This window comes from Sus scrofa, chromosome 9 (assembly GCF_000003025.6).
Source record: "Sus scrofa isolate TJ Tabasco breed Duroc chromosome 9, Sscrofa11.1, whole genome shotgun sequence".
NCBI classification, from domain to species: Eukaryota; Metazoa; Chordata; class Mammalia; order Artiodactyla; family Suidae; genus Sus; species Sus scrofa.
In genome coordinates this window covers 104902135-104922980 of record NC_010451.4, presented here as the reverse complement: position 1 = coordinate 104922980, position 20846 = coordinate 104902135, and the positions used below count along the sequence as shown (strand labels likewise).

At 39.7% G+C, this 20846-nt stretch overlaps 2 protein-coding genes and 1 non-coding gene across 13 annotated transcripts in view; 2 read left to right on the top strand and 1 right to left on the bottom strand.

The window, feature by feature from the left end:
• Positions 1-20846, bottom strand: part of KMT2E (lysine methyltransferase 2E) — a 130861-nt gene that overhangs the window by 84181 nt on the left and 25834 nt on the right. For 5 of the 11 annotated variants that reach the window (XM_021102569.1, XM_021102572.1, XM_021102567.1 and 2 more), the window contains exon 1: positions 10822-11174. The exons of 2 other annotated variants lie outside the window; for them this stretch is intronic. The gene's annotated coding sequence lies outside the window, so the exon portion shown is untranslated. Of the gene's footprint in view, positions 1-10821; positions 11216-20846 lie in introns of those variants that run through there. 4 more of the 11 variants (XM_013979823.2, XM_013979824.2, XM_021102566.1 and 1 more) reach the window with 3 other exon arrangements.
• On the top strand, positions 4846-4918 carry TRNAD-GUC. The gene has a single exon. It is a non-coding gene; the product is annotated as a tRNA-Asp (tRNA).
• LOC106504991 (translation initiation factor IF-2-like) overlaps positions 10176-20846 on the top strand; it is a 29293-nt gene continuing 18622 nt past the window's right edge. Inside the window, exons 1-2 of the mRNA XM_013979822.2 lie at positions 10176-10481; positions 10787-11410. Coding sequence (XP_013835276.1) covers positions 10176-10481; positions 10787-11410 — 930 coding nt within the window. The remainder of the gene's footprint in view (positions 10482-10786; positions 11411-20846) is intronic.

The following is a 20846-nucleotide window of genomic DNA, read 5'->3' as shown; positions in this document are numbered from 1 at the left end:
GATGTCAAGCCAAAATATGTTTTGAAAATGGCTCCCCTAATTTGAATTCTGGGTTCTCATTCTCACATGAACTATATCTATAATGCACTGTGTATGGTTTTGGCTTTGGATTGTTCCAAGGTAAGAAATCACCTAGACACTTGTGAAGCAATCTGAATGAAGAATTCCTTCTAGATTTTTATTATTTTTCCACATAATCTTTTAGTTGTCTTACCAATACCTCACTTGACAACAATTTCCTTCAGCAATTAATTTACTCTTTATCAAGTTTTCCCAAGCATTTAACTTCGTTCTCATTTAAACAAATTCTCTTCACACTGACTTATCACTGGCTTATATAATATCTAATTAATATAAACACAATACAAATACAATGGGATTAGCCAATCTGGGAACAAATATGACTATTTTGAGCATTCAAATCAACTGGTGGAAACAGCACAGAGTAGTTTACATCAATCGACATGCAACCAGCATTAGTAGTTTTTAAAAAGGAATATTAATCCTGACGGTTGGTTAAATGAAAGTTAAAGAAACTTCTACAGCATCTACATAAAACACTTCAGGAAAAATATAGAAACTATAAATGGTGATCACCTCATCATAAGAGAGAAACTTGGGATGGGGGTCAGAGACTCACTTTTTTTCCTGAAACAATTACAGCAGAAACAGCATATAGAAATCTCAAAACAACTCTATTATCACCTATACTTCAAGGCAGAAAAAAAAAAAAAAAGTCCTCTGTAAGATAGGGTGATTATTATGTCCCTTTTGCAGATCAACAACCTGAGGCACAAAAAGGTAAGTAACTTGCCCAAGGTCACATAGCAGTACAACCTAGTTTAAGTGCAGTCAAATCAAAGTGGTGTGGTTCTGCAGTTTCCATTCTTCAGCCCTCTGCAATACTGCCTTTAAACAAGTACTGTTTGAGGGTGTTTTTTTTTAGGGCCGCACCCACAGCATATGGAAGTTCCCAGGTAAGGGTTGTGCCTACGCTACAGTCACAGCAATGCCAGAACCTAGCTGCATCTGTGACCTACACCACGGCTCAAGGCAATGCCAGATCCTTAATCCACTGAGAGAGGCCAGTGACTGAACCTGAATCCTCATGGATACCAGTTAGGTTCGTTGACCACTGAGTCACAAAGGGAACTCCTGAGTTCTTTTAAAAAGCACATATTACCTTCATAATCTTAAGATTTTTAGGGGGTAAACAAACATGTCCAAGTGTAACTATACAGAAGAAATTTTCCAGTGGCTGTCCCATAAAAGTTATACTCATAAAAAAAAAAAAAAAAAAAAGTCATCCTCTTTTATCCTGACATTCAAGACTCATCACAGGGAGTTCCCTGGTAGCCTAGCAGCTAAGGATTTGGCATTGTCACTACTGTGGCTTGGGTTGGATCCCTAGCCCAGGAACTTCCCCATGCCACAAGTGTGACCAAAAAAAAAAAAAAAAAAGACTCATCACAACTTGATCCAGATTGGTATTGCTATAATTCCAATTCAAGACTCTTCTGGGAACCAAAAGATCATCCTGAAATAGGATGTATAGAAACATTAAACATAGAGTATGTCATATGATATTACATAAGGACCAGTACTCCCTCTTTCAGAGATTCCAAAAGCCTGGCTTCTCAAGAGAAAAGTCAGCATGATTTCTTATCCTTTTGAACTTTTCTACAATAAGCATGTATTTCTTTAATTAAAAGGTACCAAAAATCCAAGAGTTCACTAGAGGCTCAGCAAGTTAGGGATCTGGTGTTGTCATTGCTAAGGCTCAGGTTACTGCTGTGGTGCATGTTCAATCCTTGGCCTGGAACTTCCACATGCCACAAGCGCAACCCCAAAAAACCCAGTAATAACAATAACAACAAAACAAACAAAAAACCCAAATCATATGCTACTTTGTCCTAAGAGTTATAGATGTTTGATGCTCTGTTGTATTACCATCTCACCAACCCCTTTTTAAAAAGTACTGACTTGAATATATGTTAAAAAAGAACTTGTCTCAATGATTTCAGAAAAAAACACTTTACTTCAAAAAAATTACTTGAAGTTCTTCCCTTTTAGTAGAGAAGGGAAATTGCACCATAATTAAAATACGTATCTTCAGCCTTGTTTTAGAAATCAAACTGCTAGCATTGGTAGCAAATCATAAACCTAAGCAACTGTAATACAAGGCTTATTTAGCAATAATTCTAAAAACTAAACGAGGAACTGGAAGGAATTCCCACTGTGGGACCACAGGATCAGTGGCGTCTTGGGAGCCCAAGGTCACAGGTTGGACCCCCAGCCCGGCACAGCGAGTTAAGGATCTGAAGTTGCCGAAGCTGTGGCTTAGGTCGTGACTGCAGCACAGATTTGATCCCTGCCCAAGGAATTCCATATGCCATGGGGAGGACAAAAAAGGAGGAAAAAAAATAATAATCTACTTAATTTCTGGGTGCTGAATTTCAAATTAGAGCAGACTCAAGCAACTACGTTAAATCCCATTTGAGTGAAAAACTGTGCAGAAATAGCATCTGACATTATCTTAATTATATACACTTCTCCTCCTCCTTAAAATTTCATGTACTGTTATTGAAAACACAAACTGTATGCATTTCAGAAAAACCAGAAGAGGAAAGAAACTTCACACAATCCCAATAATCCATTAACAAACCCTCCTAAAAACTTGGGTAAATGTGCAATCACAGTAAAAACTTAAGCAAGAATCAATAGACACTACATCTAGCAGAGGAAAGTCTGACAAGGAATATTTATACAATCTGAAACTATCTTCCCCAAATTACTTAATAATAGCAACATGAGAAACAGTAACTATACAATGGAGAAACTACTCAATACCTTAACCAAGCAAAGTGAACATACTAGTAATGGGCAAACATCAGCTGCCTCCAGATGATAGAGACATACATATTACTTATCTAGTATTCCAGTCAGAAAAGAAAAATCTGATTTTTTTTTTTTAAGGGCCAGAGTATGTGTAAGTTCCCAGGCTATGGGTTGAATTGGAGCTGTAGCTGCCAGCCTACACTACAGCCACAGCAACTCAGGATCCTTAACCCACTGAGCGAGGCCAGGGATTGAGCCCACATCCTCATGGATACTAGTTGGGTTTGTAACTGCTGAGCCACAATGGGAGCTCCAAAATCTGAATTTAATTATGAAGAAAACTTAGACAAACCCAAATTGAAGGGCACTGTATAAATAACAACTCTGTCAACGTCATGACAAAAGAAAGACTGAGGAACTCTCTTCCAGACTGAAGGATCCTGGATTGGCTACTTGGCCGGAAAAAAATGCTAATAAAGGGCATAACTGGGACAATAATGAAAATGGAATATAGACAATAATATAGATAAAAGTATTACATCAGTGTTACATTTCTTGAATTTAACCACTCTGGTTATCTAAGAAAAGATGCTTGCTCTTAGGACATGCATAATTAAGTATTAAGGACTCAAAGAGGACATGATGTATATGCTTTATACTCTCAAATGATTCTGAGAAAAATTTCTCAACAAGTACAGACAGAAGAGAAAAGCAAATGTGACAAAATGTTAAAAATCAGGAGATCTAGGTGAAGGATATGAGGGAAGTTTGGGACTATTCATTTGCTTGTAAATTTGAAATTCTTTCAAAAAAAATTTTTTTTCCCGCATTCCTCAACATAATACACACACATATATATTTACATTTTTAAATTTAAAAATAGAATCATCAGTTAAATAATTATTTCATTTTTTAGAGGCCCTCTCAGGTAGAAATATCTCTGGGAAAAAGGCAACTATGTTCAGATGAATTAGAGGTGTTTTTCTATTGCTCTCCATCCAAGAAACTTCCCCCCAACCCCCAAACAAACACCATAAATATTCACTGCTCTATCATCTCCTTAACCAGTCACCACTAATTAAAGGGATCAAGATGGAGAATAGTGGCTCTCTGACACCTTGCCAATTCCTGTGAGACCCAACTGTACTTTCTTCAAATAAGTTCTGTGAGATTTCCCTACAGCCTTATAGCCTTACAGCCTTACTTTAGCTAGCTGGAGCTGATTTCTGTTCCCTCCTTGCATCCAAACAAATCCTAAAACAGTAGGCTTTTGTGAAAGAGAAATAAATAGTGCAAGGGCAACAGTAGCTACTAATATTAATCTTTTGTCTGTGCTTCAAAAATAGTGTTTAGGTTGGGGCTTAATGCTAAGATGTAATAAGGCTGTGTCAATTCAACCAATTATGCAGTTTCATTTAAAGAGAAAAGCAAATAATTCTAAAATCTTACTTCCTCAAGAAGAGTTACTATGTATTAGACCAACCTCAGACTCCCATCACTTTATGACTACTAAAACACCAGTTCTAACCATCTAAATTGGTAACATCAAGAATCTTTCCATCTTTGCCACATGATTAAAGAGGAAATGGGCTTTCAAATTCCTGAAATGTATCTCTTTAAGTGAGGTACAAAAATAAGAGGAATTCAAGAGGTCTCTATAAAATCAGAAGTAGAAACTATGACTTATCATTCTACGAAATAAGAAAAAATAGAAGAGTGTATCTTTCTCAAATGTAGTTTCCTGATAGACGAAATTTAAAAAAAATAAAATAAATCTGTGCTTTCACCAACATCCTAAGTGATAATGGTTAATTATTTTCACCACATTCCTCACTTTTGCCAAAAACCAACACTGGCTTTACCTAATTCTCAAACAGTGAGAAAAAATGGAAAACATATTTAATCTTTAAACTTACTTAACTCTAAAGTTTAAATTTACTTAGTTCAAATTAATTTATCAGGGTAAATTCTGTTCAAGTCTTTAAATACAAATTATGTTTCAGGAGTTCCCTGGTGGCCCAGTGGTTAAAGACTCAGCATTGTCACTGCTGTGACTCAGGTTCAATCCCTGGCTGGGGAACTTCTGCATACTGTGGGTGTAGCCAAATAAGTAAATAAACAATGATTTAAATACCCTTAGAAAACGAAAGTCACCATAGATAAAAATTAAAAAAATTTTTTTTCTGGCATCAGATAAAATGTTAGGTAACATAATTATGTAAATTTGAAATTATAAATACTCCAAACTAAAACTAACTCAATCCTACTGTTACATTACTTAGCTTCTACCATAGGCTCAGGCCTTAAATGCTGCTCCCATGCTGGCTAGAACACAGGTGTGATTACTCAATATTATCTTTCTCAGTAATAAACTTCAGGATCAAGAACACTTACTCCTTGGAATAACTCTAAATTGAGCAATCTTCTAAGAGTTGCTAGAAAATTATCTCTTCTCCAACTGTATAAAAATAAAGCTGCACATTATCATTTTGTTTCTCATGGTGAACTGCATATAGGTCCTTCCTTAAAATTAAATTTCACATTTGAGATAGTTTTAAAATGCAAGAGAAAATTGGGAGTTCCCATCGTGGCACAGTAGAAACGAATCCGACTACGAACCATGAGGTTACGGGTTCGATCCCTGGCCTCGCTCAGTGGGTTAAGGATCCAGCATTGCCATGAGCTGTGGTGTAAGCGGCAGATGCGGCTCGGATCTGGCTTTGCTGTGGCTGTGGTGCAAGCTGGCAGCTACAGCTCTGATTAGACCCATAGCCTGGGAACCGCCATAAGCCACATGTGCGGCCCTAAAAAGCAAAAAGACAAAACAAAACAAAAAAAAAAAAAATTAATTAAAAATGTTGTGTAAGTCATTGATTATTTACTCATTAAATTATATACCAATTATTTGGTCATTAAAAGGCTGTTTTGATGGCATCTTAATGCAAAACATCAAAAAAGGATTCTGTGATTGACCAGTTGCATTGAAAATGTCTAACGTCCCAAAAATCTCTGGTAAATATAACCAAATCGGATTTTTGATAAAGCTGTAAAATTCACCTTACAAATATGGCTCCACTATACAGTTTAAAATAAAACATGATTTATGAGCTGTCCACAGGGAAAAAAAGAACTAATTTCACATCAATCGAAAAGATATATCAAGTGATACATAAGAACAACTATTTTCTTGATTTAAGTAAAAAGAATCCTAATTATCAATAGTTAGTAATAACTTCCCTTCCTTAAGAACATTTAAGAACACAAAGAAGATCTAATTAACTTAGCCAGGGTCGCTATCATTTGATTTTTAATGCGGCACTCAGGATAAATGCTCACAATAACCAAAACTAATTTCTTTTGGTTAACACTTACCTCTTTATAAAACACTCGTTAAACCACAATGGCAAGATCATTACAATTAAATATTGTCTACTTCAAAATCAGTACACTAAAAACAATTTTCAACTACATATATTGCTCTTTCATATAAAATAAGTTTTTAAGTAATATAAAAATATTATTCTTTCAATATCAAGAAAGAAATGAGGCTCCTACAACACTTGTACATTACAAAAAAGACAGTAAAAAAGAGCCAGTGAGCCACTCCAGTTTTAAATTCAGCCTACAAACTGGGTAACATTTACACAGCAATATCTCAACTAATACCTGTCTTGTTATTTTGCCAGTCAACAAACAAAGATAATTCTACCAGAAAGTAAAAATAATTATATATTCACCATCAAAAAGTCTCACTGAATTCAAGTATTTAATATTTATTCTAACACATTACAAGGAAAGTCTCTGATCACCCTTAATATTTGAGATGCAAATGTGTTTGCTTAAACAAAAGCTTTAAATTCAACAAGTAACTGAGCACCTACTATTTGCTAAGAATGAATCCTCTGGAGATAGAAGTTATTATACATTATTAAAATATTGTAAGAAAATAAACATAGTATCTCAAGAAAATTTCAGACCATTGTTCCTTAAGCAGTTTTTGATAGCCCTTCAAAGTCCTGTTGGTTTCATTCACCACTTATTTATTTTTTTCTTTTAGGTCTGTACCTAAGGCACATGGAGTTTCCCAGGCCATAGGTCTAATCGGAGCTACAGCTATTGGCCTACACCACAGCTCACAGCAACGCCAGATCCTTAATCCACTGACGGAGGCCAGGGATCAAACCTGAAACCTCAGGGTTCCTAGTTGGATTCGTTTCTGCTGTGCCATGACAGGAACTCCTCATTCACTACTTTAAACACACAATGGTAATGGCGCATCCTAAGTCCCCAAAGTAACTTTCAGAAAAGCAGAACTGTAGGGATTTACATAATACACTTTAAAAAACTAAAACCAAAAGTTTCTTCGAGAACTTTATGCATAAAATGGATGCATTATTTTTAGAAATAAGAAACCAATTTATGAAATTATAATTTCAGTAAGACCACTAAAGTATGTACTGAGGGAAAGAGTTTCTCCTAACTTATTAATTGGCTTATCACCTCACTTCATTTTTAAGTTCAAAAAAATCCCAGAGTTTACTGTGGTATATATGGTAAAAATTCTCTGGCTCAAAGCTGTGAGGAAAACAGACAAGCCAAAATTGAAGAAGACCTAGTTATCAGAGGCCTGGAGTTGAAGAGAAACGAGAGGCCCTGTAAAGAAAAGGTTCTAAACCTAAACTGAGATCAAAGGGATCCTCTAACTTATACTGACAACAAAAGGGAAGCATGATCAAAATGTGGTCTCTGAAAGTAAAATTTGCTCTCCAATTACATTACGATTTTCTACAAATCCACTTAAACAGATAAACAACTAATCTCTCAAACTCAGCTATCCTAAGAGCAAAGACTATTTGACTAGTTTTGCCCCAAGGGGCCAAATGTTTCAAAACTCTCTGGGAACAAAAATTATGCCTCACCGTTTAATAAATTTGCCGTGACAATCCAAAACATAGTCAATTGGAGTATAGATGAATAAAAACTGAGTATTTATAGCAATGTTAATTACACAGTACAATATCCAAAAAATAAATAAAAAGCCAGTCTCATAGGAACCAAAACATCAAAACAAACAAAAAGAAACAAACCTCAAAGCAATGAACCAGGCCAGTATGAAGAAAGCTCCTAGGAGTGAAAGCAGCTTCTCTTATAATTTCTAGCTTGATACTATGTGTCTGAGCCAAATAAATCCAAATGCCTTATGTGTCTAGACTTGATCAAGGTCACTATCAACACAAACATGGGTACAGACAGTGCTGACTGTATGACTCTAAGTATGACTACAATACACTAAATTTTCCTAAGAGTATCATGATTTTCTACATTAGGTCGTAAGTTTAAAGTTCCAACCTTTTGAAACACAGATCTTAACCACTTAGTCTATAAAACAAATGTACCACCTTTACATCAGCAGTTAAGGATCTGGATTACATGCTCACTCAGAGGATGATAAAAATGAGTATGGACCCCAAATCCCTACCCAAACTCTCCCCCTACCCACCAACATTTCAACTTAATAATTTCAAAGATTCTAAGTAAGGTTATGTACTCAGTCTTACATGATGAAACTTCCTAAGCCAGTAATTTCTACAATTATTTTGTAAATTAGAAATTTTTAGTTAATTTAACTCATATATGAACTTCATGATTCTTTTATTCCACTGTAAATATTTTAGAACAGAATTTACAGTGGAATAAGAGAATCATGAAAGGGTGTACCCTCTCCAACCTTTTTAAGTACTATTGGATTGAAAGGCACTTGTTTTACAGTTGGTACACAATCAGAATAGTCATTAACTGCCATTAATGGCCCACTCATATCTCACTGCTTAGTTCAGGTCAGAAAGACTGACCTCCCACCACAGAGATGAATTCTAATCATTCACACTTTTTAAAATAAAGTTAAATGACACCATTTAATTTTCTGCCCCAATCTGTAAGATTCTGATATAAGCACAAAATGGATTCAAGACCCTATTATTGATATGGTTTTAATTTAAAGTCTACTAAAACAGACTAAATCCCACATCCCATAACAGGTGGGATAAATGGGCATGTTTGGGAAGGAAAAAAAATTAAGAACTACAGCCTCACTTTTTTACTTACAGAATTCTGACAGCATGCTAGAAGACAATTTCAAAGGGCAACAAAGCATGGAACTCCACTTTATCAAATTCACAATTAATTAATCTAAGGAATTCCTAAGGAATGCTTTAATATATGGGAAAAATGGATGCAAAATATAATAGTGAGAACAAGTATCTCCACACCCAGTGAAGTAACAGGTTTAGGCTTGTTTGTACAGCTCCCTAAAAATTAAACTCAAAGAGTACAAAAACCAAAATTCAAAAAACTGGTCAAGAGTTGGATGGGAAACGTTCCACTCCAGATTAAAACGTTTAATCATACAAAATAGTGTAATACTTTACACTTGCTAAATATTTTAATTTACTTTGTTACTGAATAATAGACGCTTGGGCTAAACCAAACAGAAACTGTTTTTTGTCCCCAAATAATTTTTTTAAAAATATTCAAGAACACCCAGCCTCATTACTGAAATTTCTAAGGCTACCTGAGTGTTTTTATTTTTTTCAAAAGTGGTGTCATTTCATTTGCCTCTCAGGAAAAACCCATAAAATTAATCAACTAAAACACAGCATTGTAATTTGCAGTAAAATCAACACACTTGTGTAAACGGATTGGGGAAGAAAAAAAAAAACAAAAACCAGTCTTTTCATGTAAACATAATAAGCCTGTAATATGCTGCAGACAAACGCACTGCATGGGGTGTGGAGGACCCGAGCTGATTAGATTACCACAACATCAGCCTGGGGCCGCCATTTTTAGAATCTGTAAAGGACAAAAGAGGGAAATTTCACTTTTTACTGCCCATCTCTGAGATTCAAGGAAAAAACGGACTGTCTGCCAATTAGGTACTGATGTCTCCAGTCCAGAGTTGAATGCACCTCACTTAATTCTCTCCAAGGTCTCCAGAACTCCAAATACCTTACGCTATTCACATCTCTAAAAAGGGGGGGAAATGGGCAAAACGGGGTTTACTCTAAAGCTAACTCCAGCGATTTCCCTTCGACTTTAAACTGTATCGTTCTTGAGACAGAGTCTGGCAAGAACGGATCTCTACCGAACGGAGGCCGGTGGAAGAGAGCCCTCCGGATTGTTTTCTCTCTCCCCCTCCCCCGTTTAGCACAGTGAACCGTTTGTTTCTCTTCTGTGCCTGCTGCCACAGTGTTTGTGCCAATCCCTTGGTCAAAATCAGCTTTCCTGAAATGTGCCATATTGTGGCTTCTAAGCCTCCGGTACAGTAAAGGACGGCGATAATGCAAGAGGAGTGGGGGAGGAGACTGAGAAGGCTGGGTACTGGGGTGACCACCTCAGGGGCGGGTTTACCCTCTCCCGGGGAAGATGAGGAGCGGTCTCGTTCTCCCACAAAGGGAGAGACCCAGGGCGTTCTTTCCACCCCCTTTGCATTTATGAGAAAATTAAGCCACAGACTGCCCGGCAAGAATGGAAGTAGCAGAAGAAAATGGGGCCTATACGGGTTCCCAGCACCTGAACAAGATGCGGCAGAGGAAAGGGAGAGCTGGCAGCTCCTGGGACCTCTTCGAGCACAAACCCCACTAACAGTCAGAAGCCTCCCTCCTCACCCAAGCGGCCCTAACCCGCTGCCGGCGAGGAGTGCGCCCCCTCCCTAACTCCCACTCTCTAGGGGGTTTAACTGCCAGTTTCCCCCTTCCCCAACCCTAAAACCCGCCATAATGCTCCCTTTCTAGGGACAGGGAGGAAAAAGAATAAATTCGATTCAAACGAGCAACGTCTTGCCCCCGCCAAGACACCTGAGAGCCAACGTCGATTCCCCCCCGCCCCCCCGGAAGGATAAAGATGAGAAAGCCCCCTCCCCCTGGAAACACACGTCTCTCCATCCCGCAAGCCCCATGAACTCCCAAGGAGACGACAGGCACTGACCTGCGATGTTCACACACCAGACACCCGAACCCCGTTATGTGCTCGACCCCCAAGGAGTCTCTCCACACCTCCGCGGTCAGGCGACCCCCCGATAGCAGCCACTGCGGACACAGGACCCGGCTCCACACACCCCTCCCCAAACAGCAGCGCGAAGCCTCTTCACCAGCAACCGAGGAGTAGGGGAGGGGGCACCGAAGCAGTCAGCAGGAACGCAGAGGCGACGGCGAGGCTGCTCAGAGTGTCTATGCCCCCTCTGTTGCCGCTCCCGACTCCGGCACGGTCTCCGACTCGGCCCCCTGCGCCCGCTCAGTGTCACTGCCGCTCGCTCTGGGAAAATGGCGGCGACGGCGGCGGCGGCCGCGGCGGCGGCGGCGGCGGCGGCCGCGGCGGCGGCAAGTGCACGGGGCCCGCCCGCCCCGCTCCGCAGGGGCAGAGGGGGAGGGGACGAAGCTGCCTGCCGCCATTTTGCTTGTGGGCTGCTGCCCGCCGTTGCCTCTCCAGGGAGGCTCGAAGACGGCCAACTGGAGGCAGAGAGGTGGACAGAGTCTCCGTCTGTTTCACAACAGATGCATTCAACAATTCACTGAAGGTTTGGGGAAGTTTCGGAATTTGGTGGGATTGGTTCTTTATCCCTTTTCCCTGAGTAGCCCTCAAGTCTGGATATCGGTGAGCTCGCGCGCGCGCGCCACTACTGGGTGGAAGGATACTGATCCTAGGCCTTGGGAAAGACCCTTCCCTCTCCCTTCGTCCTCCCAAAAGGATGCGCTCTCTCCCACTCCCCAAACCACCTCTGTCCCAGCCTTCCCCTCCCCCTCCCAAGTCTAGCCTCCAGCGCTGGATGAACTCAGTTGGGGTGTCACTCGACGCCCACTAGGGGCTGAGGAAGCTCCAGTGCGCAGGCTCCGAGCACCGGATAAAAGCGGAGCTGGCGAGTCCAGCGCCGTCTCGATGGAGGAGCAAGAAACGGAAGAGGTCGGGGGGAGAAGCAGCAGGAAAAATACAGCCACCGTCAGCGCCGCCTCCCTGCCACGGTGTATCGGGGTAAAAAGCTGCCATTGCCGTCGGTGCAGTTGCCGTTGCTGCCTCCTACTTCTTTGGCCCCGGGGAAGGATTTCCCCGCCGGCGGGACTGTGTGCGGGGAGGGGAGCGGGAATTCCTTTATGTGGCGGTGATTAAATAAGGGAGGGACAGAGAGACGGTTATCTCGAAGAAAAAGGGGAGGCCAAAGAATAAATGGTTTCCCCAAACTAAAATGACACGGTGATTCCGGTTCTTGTTTTCGGGGGTCTCTCCCCGAAATGGCGCTTTCTGTCTTCTCGCTACCCAGCGACCCTGAGCGCCTAGTAAGCGGAGTGGGGAGAGGCAGAGGCGGTCCACGCAGCCAATCAGTGCCTGATGTGTCTGTCGTGCGCCTAGTGATTGGTTCGCGATGACCTCATGCTGCAGCAGCGGGTGGGGCCAGAGCCTTCGGGGGAGGCTGTTGCACAGGCAGAGGGAGAGGTGACGATGGTGGTCGTTGTCGCCGCGGCCGGTATGGAGCACAAGCAGTGGCGAGGGGAATCTCAAGGCTCTTCCCTGTTTTCTCCTGTCCTTGCGCGAGGTGAGGGCCCCGGCTCGGCCTCTGCGGATCTTTGGGGCGCTGGCGCGGACGAGGAGACACAAATTCTCCCATGACTTTTGTAACTGCGTCAGGGCAAGATGGCGCTGGGTCTCCTTGGGGCGCGGGGGGAGAGGCACGTCCACCGCCGCCGCAGCGCATGTGACCGGGCTGCATTCCTGTGGGGTTTGGCTCAGACCCAGGCCGGGGCGGGGGAGGGGAAAGGGCTGGGGCGGAGGAGACTGTGGTGCGGTCGACGTTGGCGGCCTGAAGAGGAAGAGATGGCTGTTTGAGAGCGCTTCCCCTCCCCCATACTGCTTAGCCGCTGTGGCTCCTGGGGAAAGCCCCCGGAGGGACGCTCCTCCTGGGGTGTGATGGCTGGTGGTGGAGGGAAAGGTTTGGCGCCCTATTTTCTTCTCTGCCTTTCTCCTTGCGAAGTATACTTACGTAAGATGGCAGGTCCCCGATGTGGGAGTCGAAATCCACCGTGAGTCCGAAAGGCCACTGGACTGAGTAGAAAGGAGAGTCTGGTTCCTGGGCCACAGAATGGAGGAGTATCGAGTGTTTTTTGAGAAAACCTAAATTTCAGATCCAAATAGTGTGATATTCCCTAAGTTTCGAAGTACGCGTATAAGGCGAGGTAACACCCGGGAACACTTTTCAATAATCTAAAAGCTACAAGAAACCAAGGAGTATATATCTGAATTTTGAAGGCCATTTTCATACTTCCTATTCCTTCCGTCTTAACTTTCTTCCCGTTTCTACTCTGTATATCCTACAAGAATGTTAATCTTATCAGTGGATTTGTTTTTTAATTTAGACGTGATTAGTAATACAGAATAAAAGTTGCTAGTGTTATCTGTGTGTAGTTGTGAGGCTGTTTTCAATACTTAGTGTTCCGTTTTTTGTTGTTGTTGCCCTCTTACTATCGTTTTTAAAAATAAAAGATGAAATTGTGATCACTTTTGGTAAATGTTATTCATTAAGATTCCTGAACCATTATGAAATATTAAACCTACCTCTTTAAATCATTTTTTTTAAATGAGTTTTAGTGTTTGGAACCTTGTAAAAGTGAAGATCTCCAGCATCTCAAAAGTTCTTATGTTCTATTTTGACATATTCAGTAAGAAAGACTAATATTGTTTTGACTCTTCCCACTTGGCTATTAGTAGCTATTAACCAGAGAAGATTTAAAAGAGCTTTGCTCCTTGGGTGGTGTTGAGAGCTGGGGGTTAATCAGCAAAGACTTTTGCATCTAAAACCTGACAATTTTTGACTGAAAACCTACATTTAGTGCTAGGAGGAAATGTTTGTTGGACCTGAAAAGATGAGTTTAATCTGGAGTTAAGGTTGTGCTGTTTGCTTTAGTCTTCGTTGTAGAATTGGTAGAAATAAAACAAGATTGAGTGCAAATGATTTTAAAAGTTCAAAAATATTTTCGTCCCCTCTGAATATAAATGGGCATTTTGCCTGTAGGAATTCTTGGATAATTTACATTTAAAGCAATTTTGTTCCAGTTTAGAAAAGAGGAACTAAATATTAAGTCAGTCATTTAAAAGTAATTTTCAGAATGTTATAGTGTCACTGTAGCTTAATAAGGAAAAGAGGTCATATTTCAAGCTAGTGGAAACAAATCCTTGTTTTGTATTTTTAATAAGTTTGTGTCCTCATTCCTCATTGTGAAATCCATGAACCTCTTGAGCTCTAATTTTTCTTTATATTCCTGTGGCATTTTAAATACTGCTTGCAGTTCTTGTCTTTGTCTACCTTCTTGCATTATATATTCTCCCTGGAAGTTTCATTTGTGCCTATTATTTTCTAATTAAAGGCCCAACCTTTCATCTCAGAGCTGCATGGGCCACAGGCTTCTTTAAACTCAAAAATATTAAGCTTGGTACTTGATTCCTAAGGACTTCATCTGTTCCCTAAACATTTTTTTGCCTCTCATCCTACATTTTATATGAATAATCATACTCCAACTTTCTTCACTCTATTTTTGTTCAAATTTTCATTTTTTTGGACGGTTGCAGTAATTTTCTAAGGTAGCAGGCATCCCAGTAAACTAAAACGCCTATGATCTAATGCTGTGCTGTTTGATGCCTTTGTCCACACTACCTGGATGAAGTGCCTCTTCTCTCTTGGGAAGCATAACTTGAGTCCTTCCCTCTGTAACTCTTTCAAATCCCCACTCCCAAGTAAAATGAGCCATTCTTTATATTGATGACCCAGCCCAGTGCTTGACCCTTGGAAGGCATTGAGATGTACATGTTTCTTTAGAGACTGATAACAAAACTTTACAAATAGACTGTGTTGGTCCATACTGTAAAATACTGGCTTTCAGACTTCAAAACTAAACTTTTTTTGACCATAGAGTTTTGAGAAGAGATAAAGGGTTAATGAGACTCAGTGGCAAGATTTCCTCCTCTTTCACGTGTGGGTTGGGGTGGGGAGGCAGATAGTGCTGCCCAAAAAAAATATAAAAAAAAAACTGGCCTTAGTATTTTTCAACATCTATTTCTTGAATCTAGCTGACATTTTTTACCTACATAATTAAATAGTATATAAAGATCCGTGATTATTTGGGTTTGTAATTCCTTGATCTCAGAGTTTGTGTTGTGGCTCAGTGGTAACAAAGCCAACTAGTATAATGAGGACTCGGGTTCGATCCCTGGCCCCACTCAGTGCTTTAAGGATCCAGCATTGCTGTGAACTGTGGCAAGTTGCAGATGTGGCTCGGATCTGGCATTGCTGTGGCTATGGTGGAGGCCAGCAGGTGCAGCTCTGATTCAACCTTCTAGCTTGGGAACTTCAATATGCTCTAAAAAGCAAAAAAAAAAAAAAACCTTGATCTGTTTGGGGTTGATCAAGTTGCTAGTACTCTTTACTCTGATACCCAATATGTTTGCCCTTGTGTTTTTGTCACTTTTCTTATTTTCATTTATGTATCACTCTGCCACCCTTTAGTAACAACATGTTTTATGCATTAGAAGGTTAGCATTCCAATAATAGGATTTATTAACATTGTGTGTAAAATAAAGCTTTGCAATAAGATTTATGAATCAAACTGAGATTTTAGCATAAACACTAATGACCTTTTTATCTGCTCTTTAAGTTTTTGGGGGGATTTTTGAAAATCTTTTTTTTTTTTTTAATCTTTTGACATATTTGCTGAAACTAAACTCAAAGTAAGAAAATACTTGATTTATGTGTGACTTTCCTGAGAGATAATAAGTTTACTAAGTACCTAAAAAACATTTTGAAAGTTAACTGACTTTTACAAACCAAAAAGAACAGGTCCATGGTCTCTTCCCTGCTGGCTATGTTGAGTTCAAGTTTGAAACATTGTTAATTTCACCTGGAAACCAGGAAAACTGATAGTATTCTGCTTCCACCTAAATGAAACCAGTAGGAAGGTGGCAAAAGCTTACAGAGTGCACCATTTTCTGGAGTGATCTAAGAAATATCTTATGCCATTTTTTCTTCAATGCTTATGATTGCTATAAACTCTGCATACCTAAGTGCTTATCTAGCATTTGTATTTCTTACAAGAGAAAACTGGGTGAGGGGGTTGTTTGCTCCTTTATTATGTGTGCACTACAGAACAGAAAAGGATATGGTCAACATTGTCTTTTTGAGGTATAGAATCAATGAACAACTATCTTTTATATGGTGCTGGTCCTGATAAATCAGTTATGGACCTAGGGTAAATGGTATCTTACCAACTGAAGCTTAAATCAAGTTAAATTATATAGAAATTTATCCTAGAGATTATATCACTTTAATTTTTTTCAGTGTCACTTTAATATTTTTTTATCCTCAGAAGTATTTATTTTTAAAGGTACCCCACCCAAAGTACACTGATAGTGGTGTCTCAGATGTAAAAACATATTCTGCTTTTCCCCTTTCAGTTGCTTTGTTCCTGGGATAGATTGGAATTCCAGCTCTAATTTCAATCAAATAATTTGCATTTCTACTATATTTAAGAAACATGGAACATAATTCCTATCCCTCACCTTTTCGGTTAGGTTGATAAACTATTCAGTAGTTTATAACAATCCTTTAAAAAATTGAATGGCTAAAAAGAGATAACTCTACCCATTAACAGCAGAAGTCAAGGGTTCACTTGTACCAGCTTTTGACTTTCACTGTGTAAAATTAACTAGTTCCCTTATCTCCAGACTCAGCCTTTTTAAGTTTTAATCTTGGGGAATAAGAAAAAGACTATCTGCAATTATTTACGTTTATAACATTTTGTGAAACGTCTGTGCTTTTGTGTGCTCCAGATGTGGGTGGTCTTACATAACCTATAGCATTTGATTACTTAGAAAATACCCCCTTAAAACTCCTGGTTTCTATGCTTTATTAGTTGCTACTCTTGTCCTTCATGTTTTCACTGGTTGCTTTCTTTTGCTTCTTAATTATTATTTCCTAGTGTTATATCCCCAGCGACCTTTTCACCAGTTAATCCCCACACTTTTACTTATTGATGACCTCATAATTTATAATCTCTCAACTCAACTGAAATTAAGTATCTTTCATGTCCCAAAGGTATTTCAAGCTAAACAAATTCAAAATGTAGCTTTTCTCTTTTGCCTGAAATTCAAAATGTAGCTTTTCTCTTTCACCTTTTGTTTCCTTTTTTAGTTAATGATTCTACTCTTCTAGCTTAATCTGAATAATCAGGCATCTTTTTCTTTCCTTTTTTTTTTTTTTGGTCTTTAGGGCCGCACCTGCAGCATATTGGAGGTCCGAGGCTAGGGGTCCAGTTGGAGCTGCAGTTACACCACAGCCACAGCAACGAGGAATCCAAGCTGCACCTGTGACCTACACCGCAGCTTATGGCAGATCCTTAACCCACTGATTGAGGTCAGGGATTGAAAACTCAGCCTCATGGACACTAGTTGGGTTTGCTACTACTGCTGAGCCACAATGGGAACTCCCAGACATATTTCTAAATCTTTTTTGCTTAAAAAACTCACTTAGTTCACAAGATAGGAGCATCAAGCTCAAATACACCCTGTGACATGAAGGGTCCTGCATCTGGCTTGTGAGCCTCATGGGTACCACTTGAGGTTAATATAACCTTAATTTAGGAGTTTCCGTTGTCGCTCAGTGGCAACAAACCCAACTAGTTTTCTTGAGGATGGAGGTTCAATCCCTGGCCTTGCTCAGTGGGTTAAAGACCCGGCATTGCAGCAAGCTGTGGCATAGATCACAGATGCAACTTGGATCTGGTGTTGCTGTGGCATAGGCCTGCAGCTCAGATTCAACCCCTAGCCTGGGAACTTCCATATGCTGTAGGTGCAGCCATAAAAAGGAAAAAAAATCACCCAAGTTTAAATATCTGCTTTTATCTAGAGAAAATGAGACATTCCCTTTGGTAATTCTGTTATCACTGTCAGGTTCATGTTCCTCTTTTCTCTTAGTTTATGAGATATTGGTAGGTAGTGTCTCATTCATCTTTGTAGCTAAAGTGCAAAGTGTCTGGCATATAACAGGCATTCAGTTTTGTTGCACAAATAATAGGTAATGTGCTTTGATGCCAAGTGTCTGAAAATTTTGCCATAGCGTGTATTTATGGTAATAGCAAGTCACTGATAAATATATATCATGCAAAAGGCTTTGGCTGACTATATACCATTATGCTACAAAACTTTGAGGGTTTTCTGGTTTTGTTTTCTTCCCCCCCATTTAACACCTATTTTTCCTGTGTTGTTAGCCCTCAATTCTGGTTTCTGCCATCCAGTTTTCTTCACTTAAATATTTGTACCTGTTACTGTGCAAAGTGGGGCTAGTCTCTACTCTGTTAATTTATAATCTAATTTGGGATTAAGCCATGTGGCTATGTACTCAAAGCATTCAGCCAGCAACTCGATTTCCGGGTAATGTGCTTGGCAGAGGAAACTGAATTTTTGAACTGAAAGGCAAAAATATTTGTGAATTTCAATAGTGGTTGGGGTTAGAGGCAGTGAAACAGAATGTATTTGCAGCCAGCATGGCTTTATGTGCAATGGCATAGAACAGGAATAGAGAAAATATGCTTTAAATATAAGAAATCCATTTGACTAGGTTGCCTAAAGGACACTGAAAGATAAGGCTGGCAAAGACAGTGGATTGGAACCATATCATTTCATTGTTTTTTATCTAGAGTCCTTTGCCAGTGAAGCTTAAATCATTTATTTTTCTTTTTCCTCTTATTTTGAGGAAATAAAAAGGGAAATGATAGGCTTAAGTATTACGGTAGACCCAGATCCTACTAACTCCACAGTGGAAATTGAACAATTAGTGAAGAGTCTGTCATGAACTAAGTTATAGATATCATTCCTAATATTTATCTCAATTTTAGATGGGGTTAGGGTTAGAAAGTTTTTGTTTTTTCTTTTCTACTGCCGCACCTGTGCCATATGGAAATTCCGGGGCCAGGGAATTGGAGCTGCAGCTTATGGCAATGCTGGATCCTTAACTCACTAAGCCATGCCAGGGATCAAACCCACATCATCAACAGAGACAACATCGGGTCCTTAAGCTGGAGTGCCACAATGGGAACTCTACTATTTTATTTTTTATCACATTTTTTCCTTTCTGGCTGCAAATGAGAGAGCAGTTATGAGATTTAGTGTGAGGCCTTCTCTTTCTCATTTATGCTCACCTGTTATGCTCTACTTGATCTTGATTGACTTCATTTCCTCTCTGTAAATTACTTAATTATCTACATATGTATAGCTTACTGTCTGACAGCCTTAGATGACAAGCTAAATGATAACCATTGCTATTGATAAATACTTGAGAGTCCTGACAATTTTTTTGTGCTGGGAATGTGTGAAGCACAGGCAACCTATGGTTTATACCTATACGGCAAAGGCTAGAACTTGTCGCTTTGCTGCTGTGTCAGAAAATATATCTCGATTCCTGATTTCCTTATTAAAATTTTAGGCCCCAAAAAACTTGTTGAAATACTTCAAATTTCATGTTAGCATTTTTGTTCATATTTGTACATCTTAAATTCCTTATGCCCATGCAAAGTGCATTTTTAGTGGCTTTTGGAACGTGTATGAACATTTGGCAATCAGCAAAAATTATATTATTATAATACGTATATGCCACCCTCATATGACCAAGACATTAGTGTTAAGCTGAATGGTAGCTGGCCCTCTAAAACTACTGCCGTAAGGAGTTCCCATCGTGGCTCGGTGGTTAATGAATCTGACTAGGAACCATGAGGTTGCAGGTTTGATCCCTGGCCTCGCTCAGTGGGTTAAGGATCTGGTATTGCCGTGACCTGAGGTGTAGGTCACAGACACAGCTCGGATCCCGCGTTGCTGTGGCTCTGGCATAGGCTGGCAGCTACAGCTCCAATTCCACCTCTAGCCTGAGAACCTCCATGTGCCACGGGTGTGGCCCTAGAAAAGGCAAAAAGACAAAAATAAATAAATAAATAATAAAACTATTGCTGGAAGAAAGTTGTAGTGGGAGTTTCATTGTGGCTCAGTGGGTTAAGAACCTGACTAGTATACATGAAGACACAGGTTTGATCCTGGCCTTGCTCAGTAAGTCAAGGATCCAGCAAAATGTTGTAGTGGAAGTCACAGATGCAGCTTGGGTCTGGTGTTGCTGTGGCATAGACCCCTAGCCTGGGAACCTCCATATGCCGAGGGAGCGGCCCTAGAAAAGGCAAAAAGACAACAACAACAACAAAAAAAACATGGTTTTCTGTACCAGTGCTTATTAGTAAAATCAGTTATTTGTGAAAAAGAAGTAGCTGCTTGCTTTTCTATGCATCAACTTTTTTCCCACTTACCATCCCTTGTCATCATGTGTTCCAAAAATAAGAATAAACAATACTTAGGTTATGTCTTCCATTTTTAAACTGTGAAGCAGGTCATATGTTCCCACTAAGATAAATTTTACATTTGTAAGTAAACTGAAATAGTTTTTCCTTGCCATGCATTTTTTGTGATGTAAGTATAATTTGTGTGACAATTAAAATGGAATCATTTTGAAATCTTTATGAATTAGCATAGTAAAGGAACTAGATTACAAAAGCAATTTCTGAGGTAAGGTTTGAGGAGTTGGGAAGGGGCCAGTTTAGCATTCAGGTGTGGAGTTTTAATTTAGTTCTTTGGAAAGGAATTCAGTGAAAAAGGATACCTACATAACAATCATAAAATTTGGCATTTTAAAATTCAGTGGTTACAGCCAGCCCAGCAAATTTCATAAAACTTAGGGTCCCAGAATGTTCAGGTGAAGGTAGAATGAGTGTTAGTCTTCTTTAGAATGAGGGAGTAGGAAGAATTTTTACATCACAGACTAATTTCACTTAAAGCTGTAAACTTAGTTTCATTTTTTGGTTTGATTGTTCATTCCCTTTGCAACCTCTCCCTCACTGGCAGAATTTATTTTCTTGCTTGCTCATTCTGTTGCTATGCAT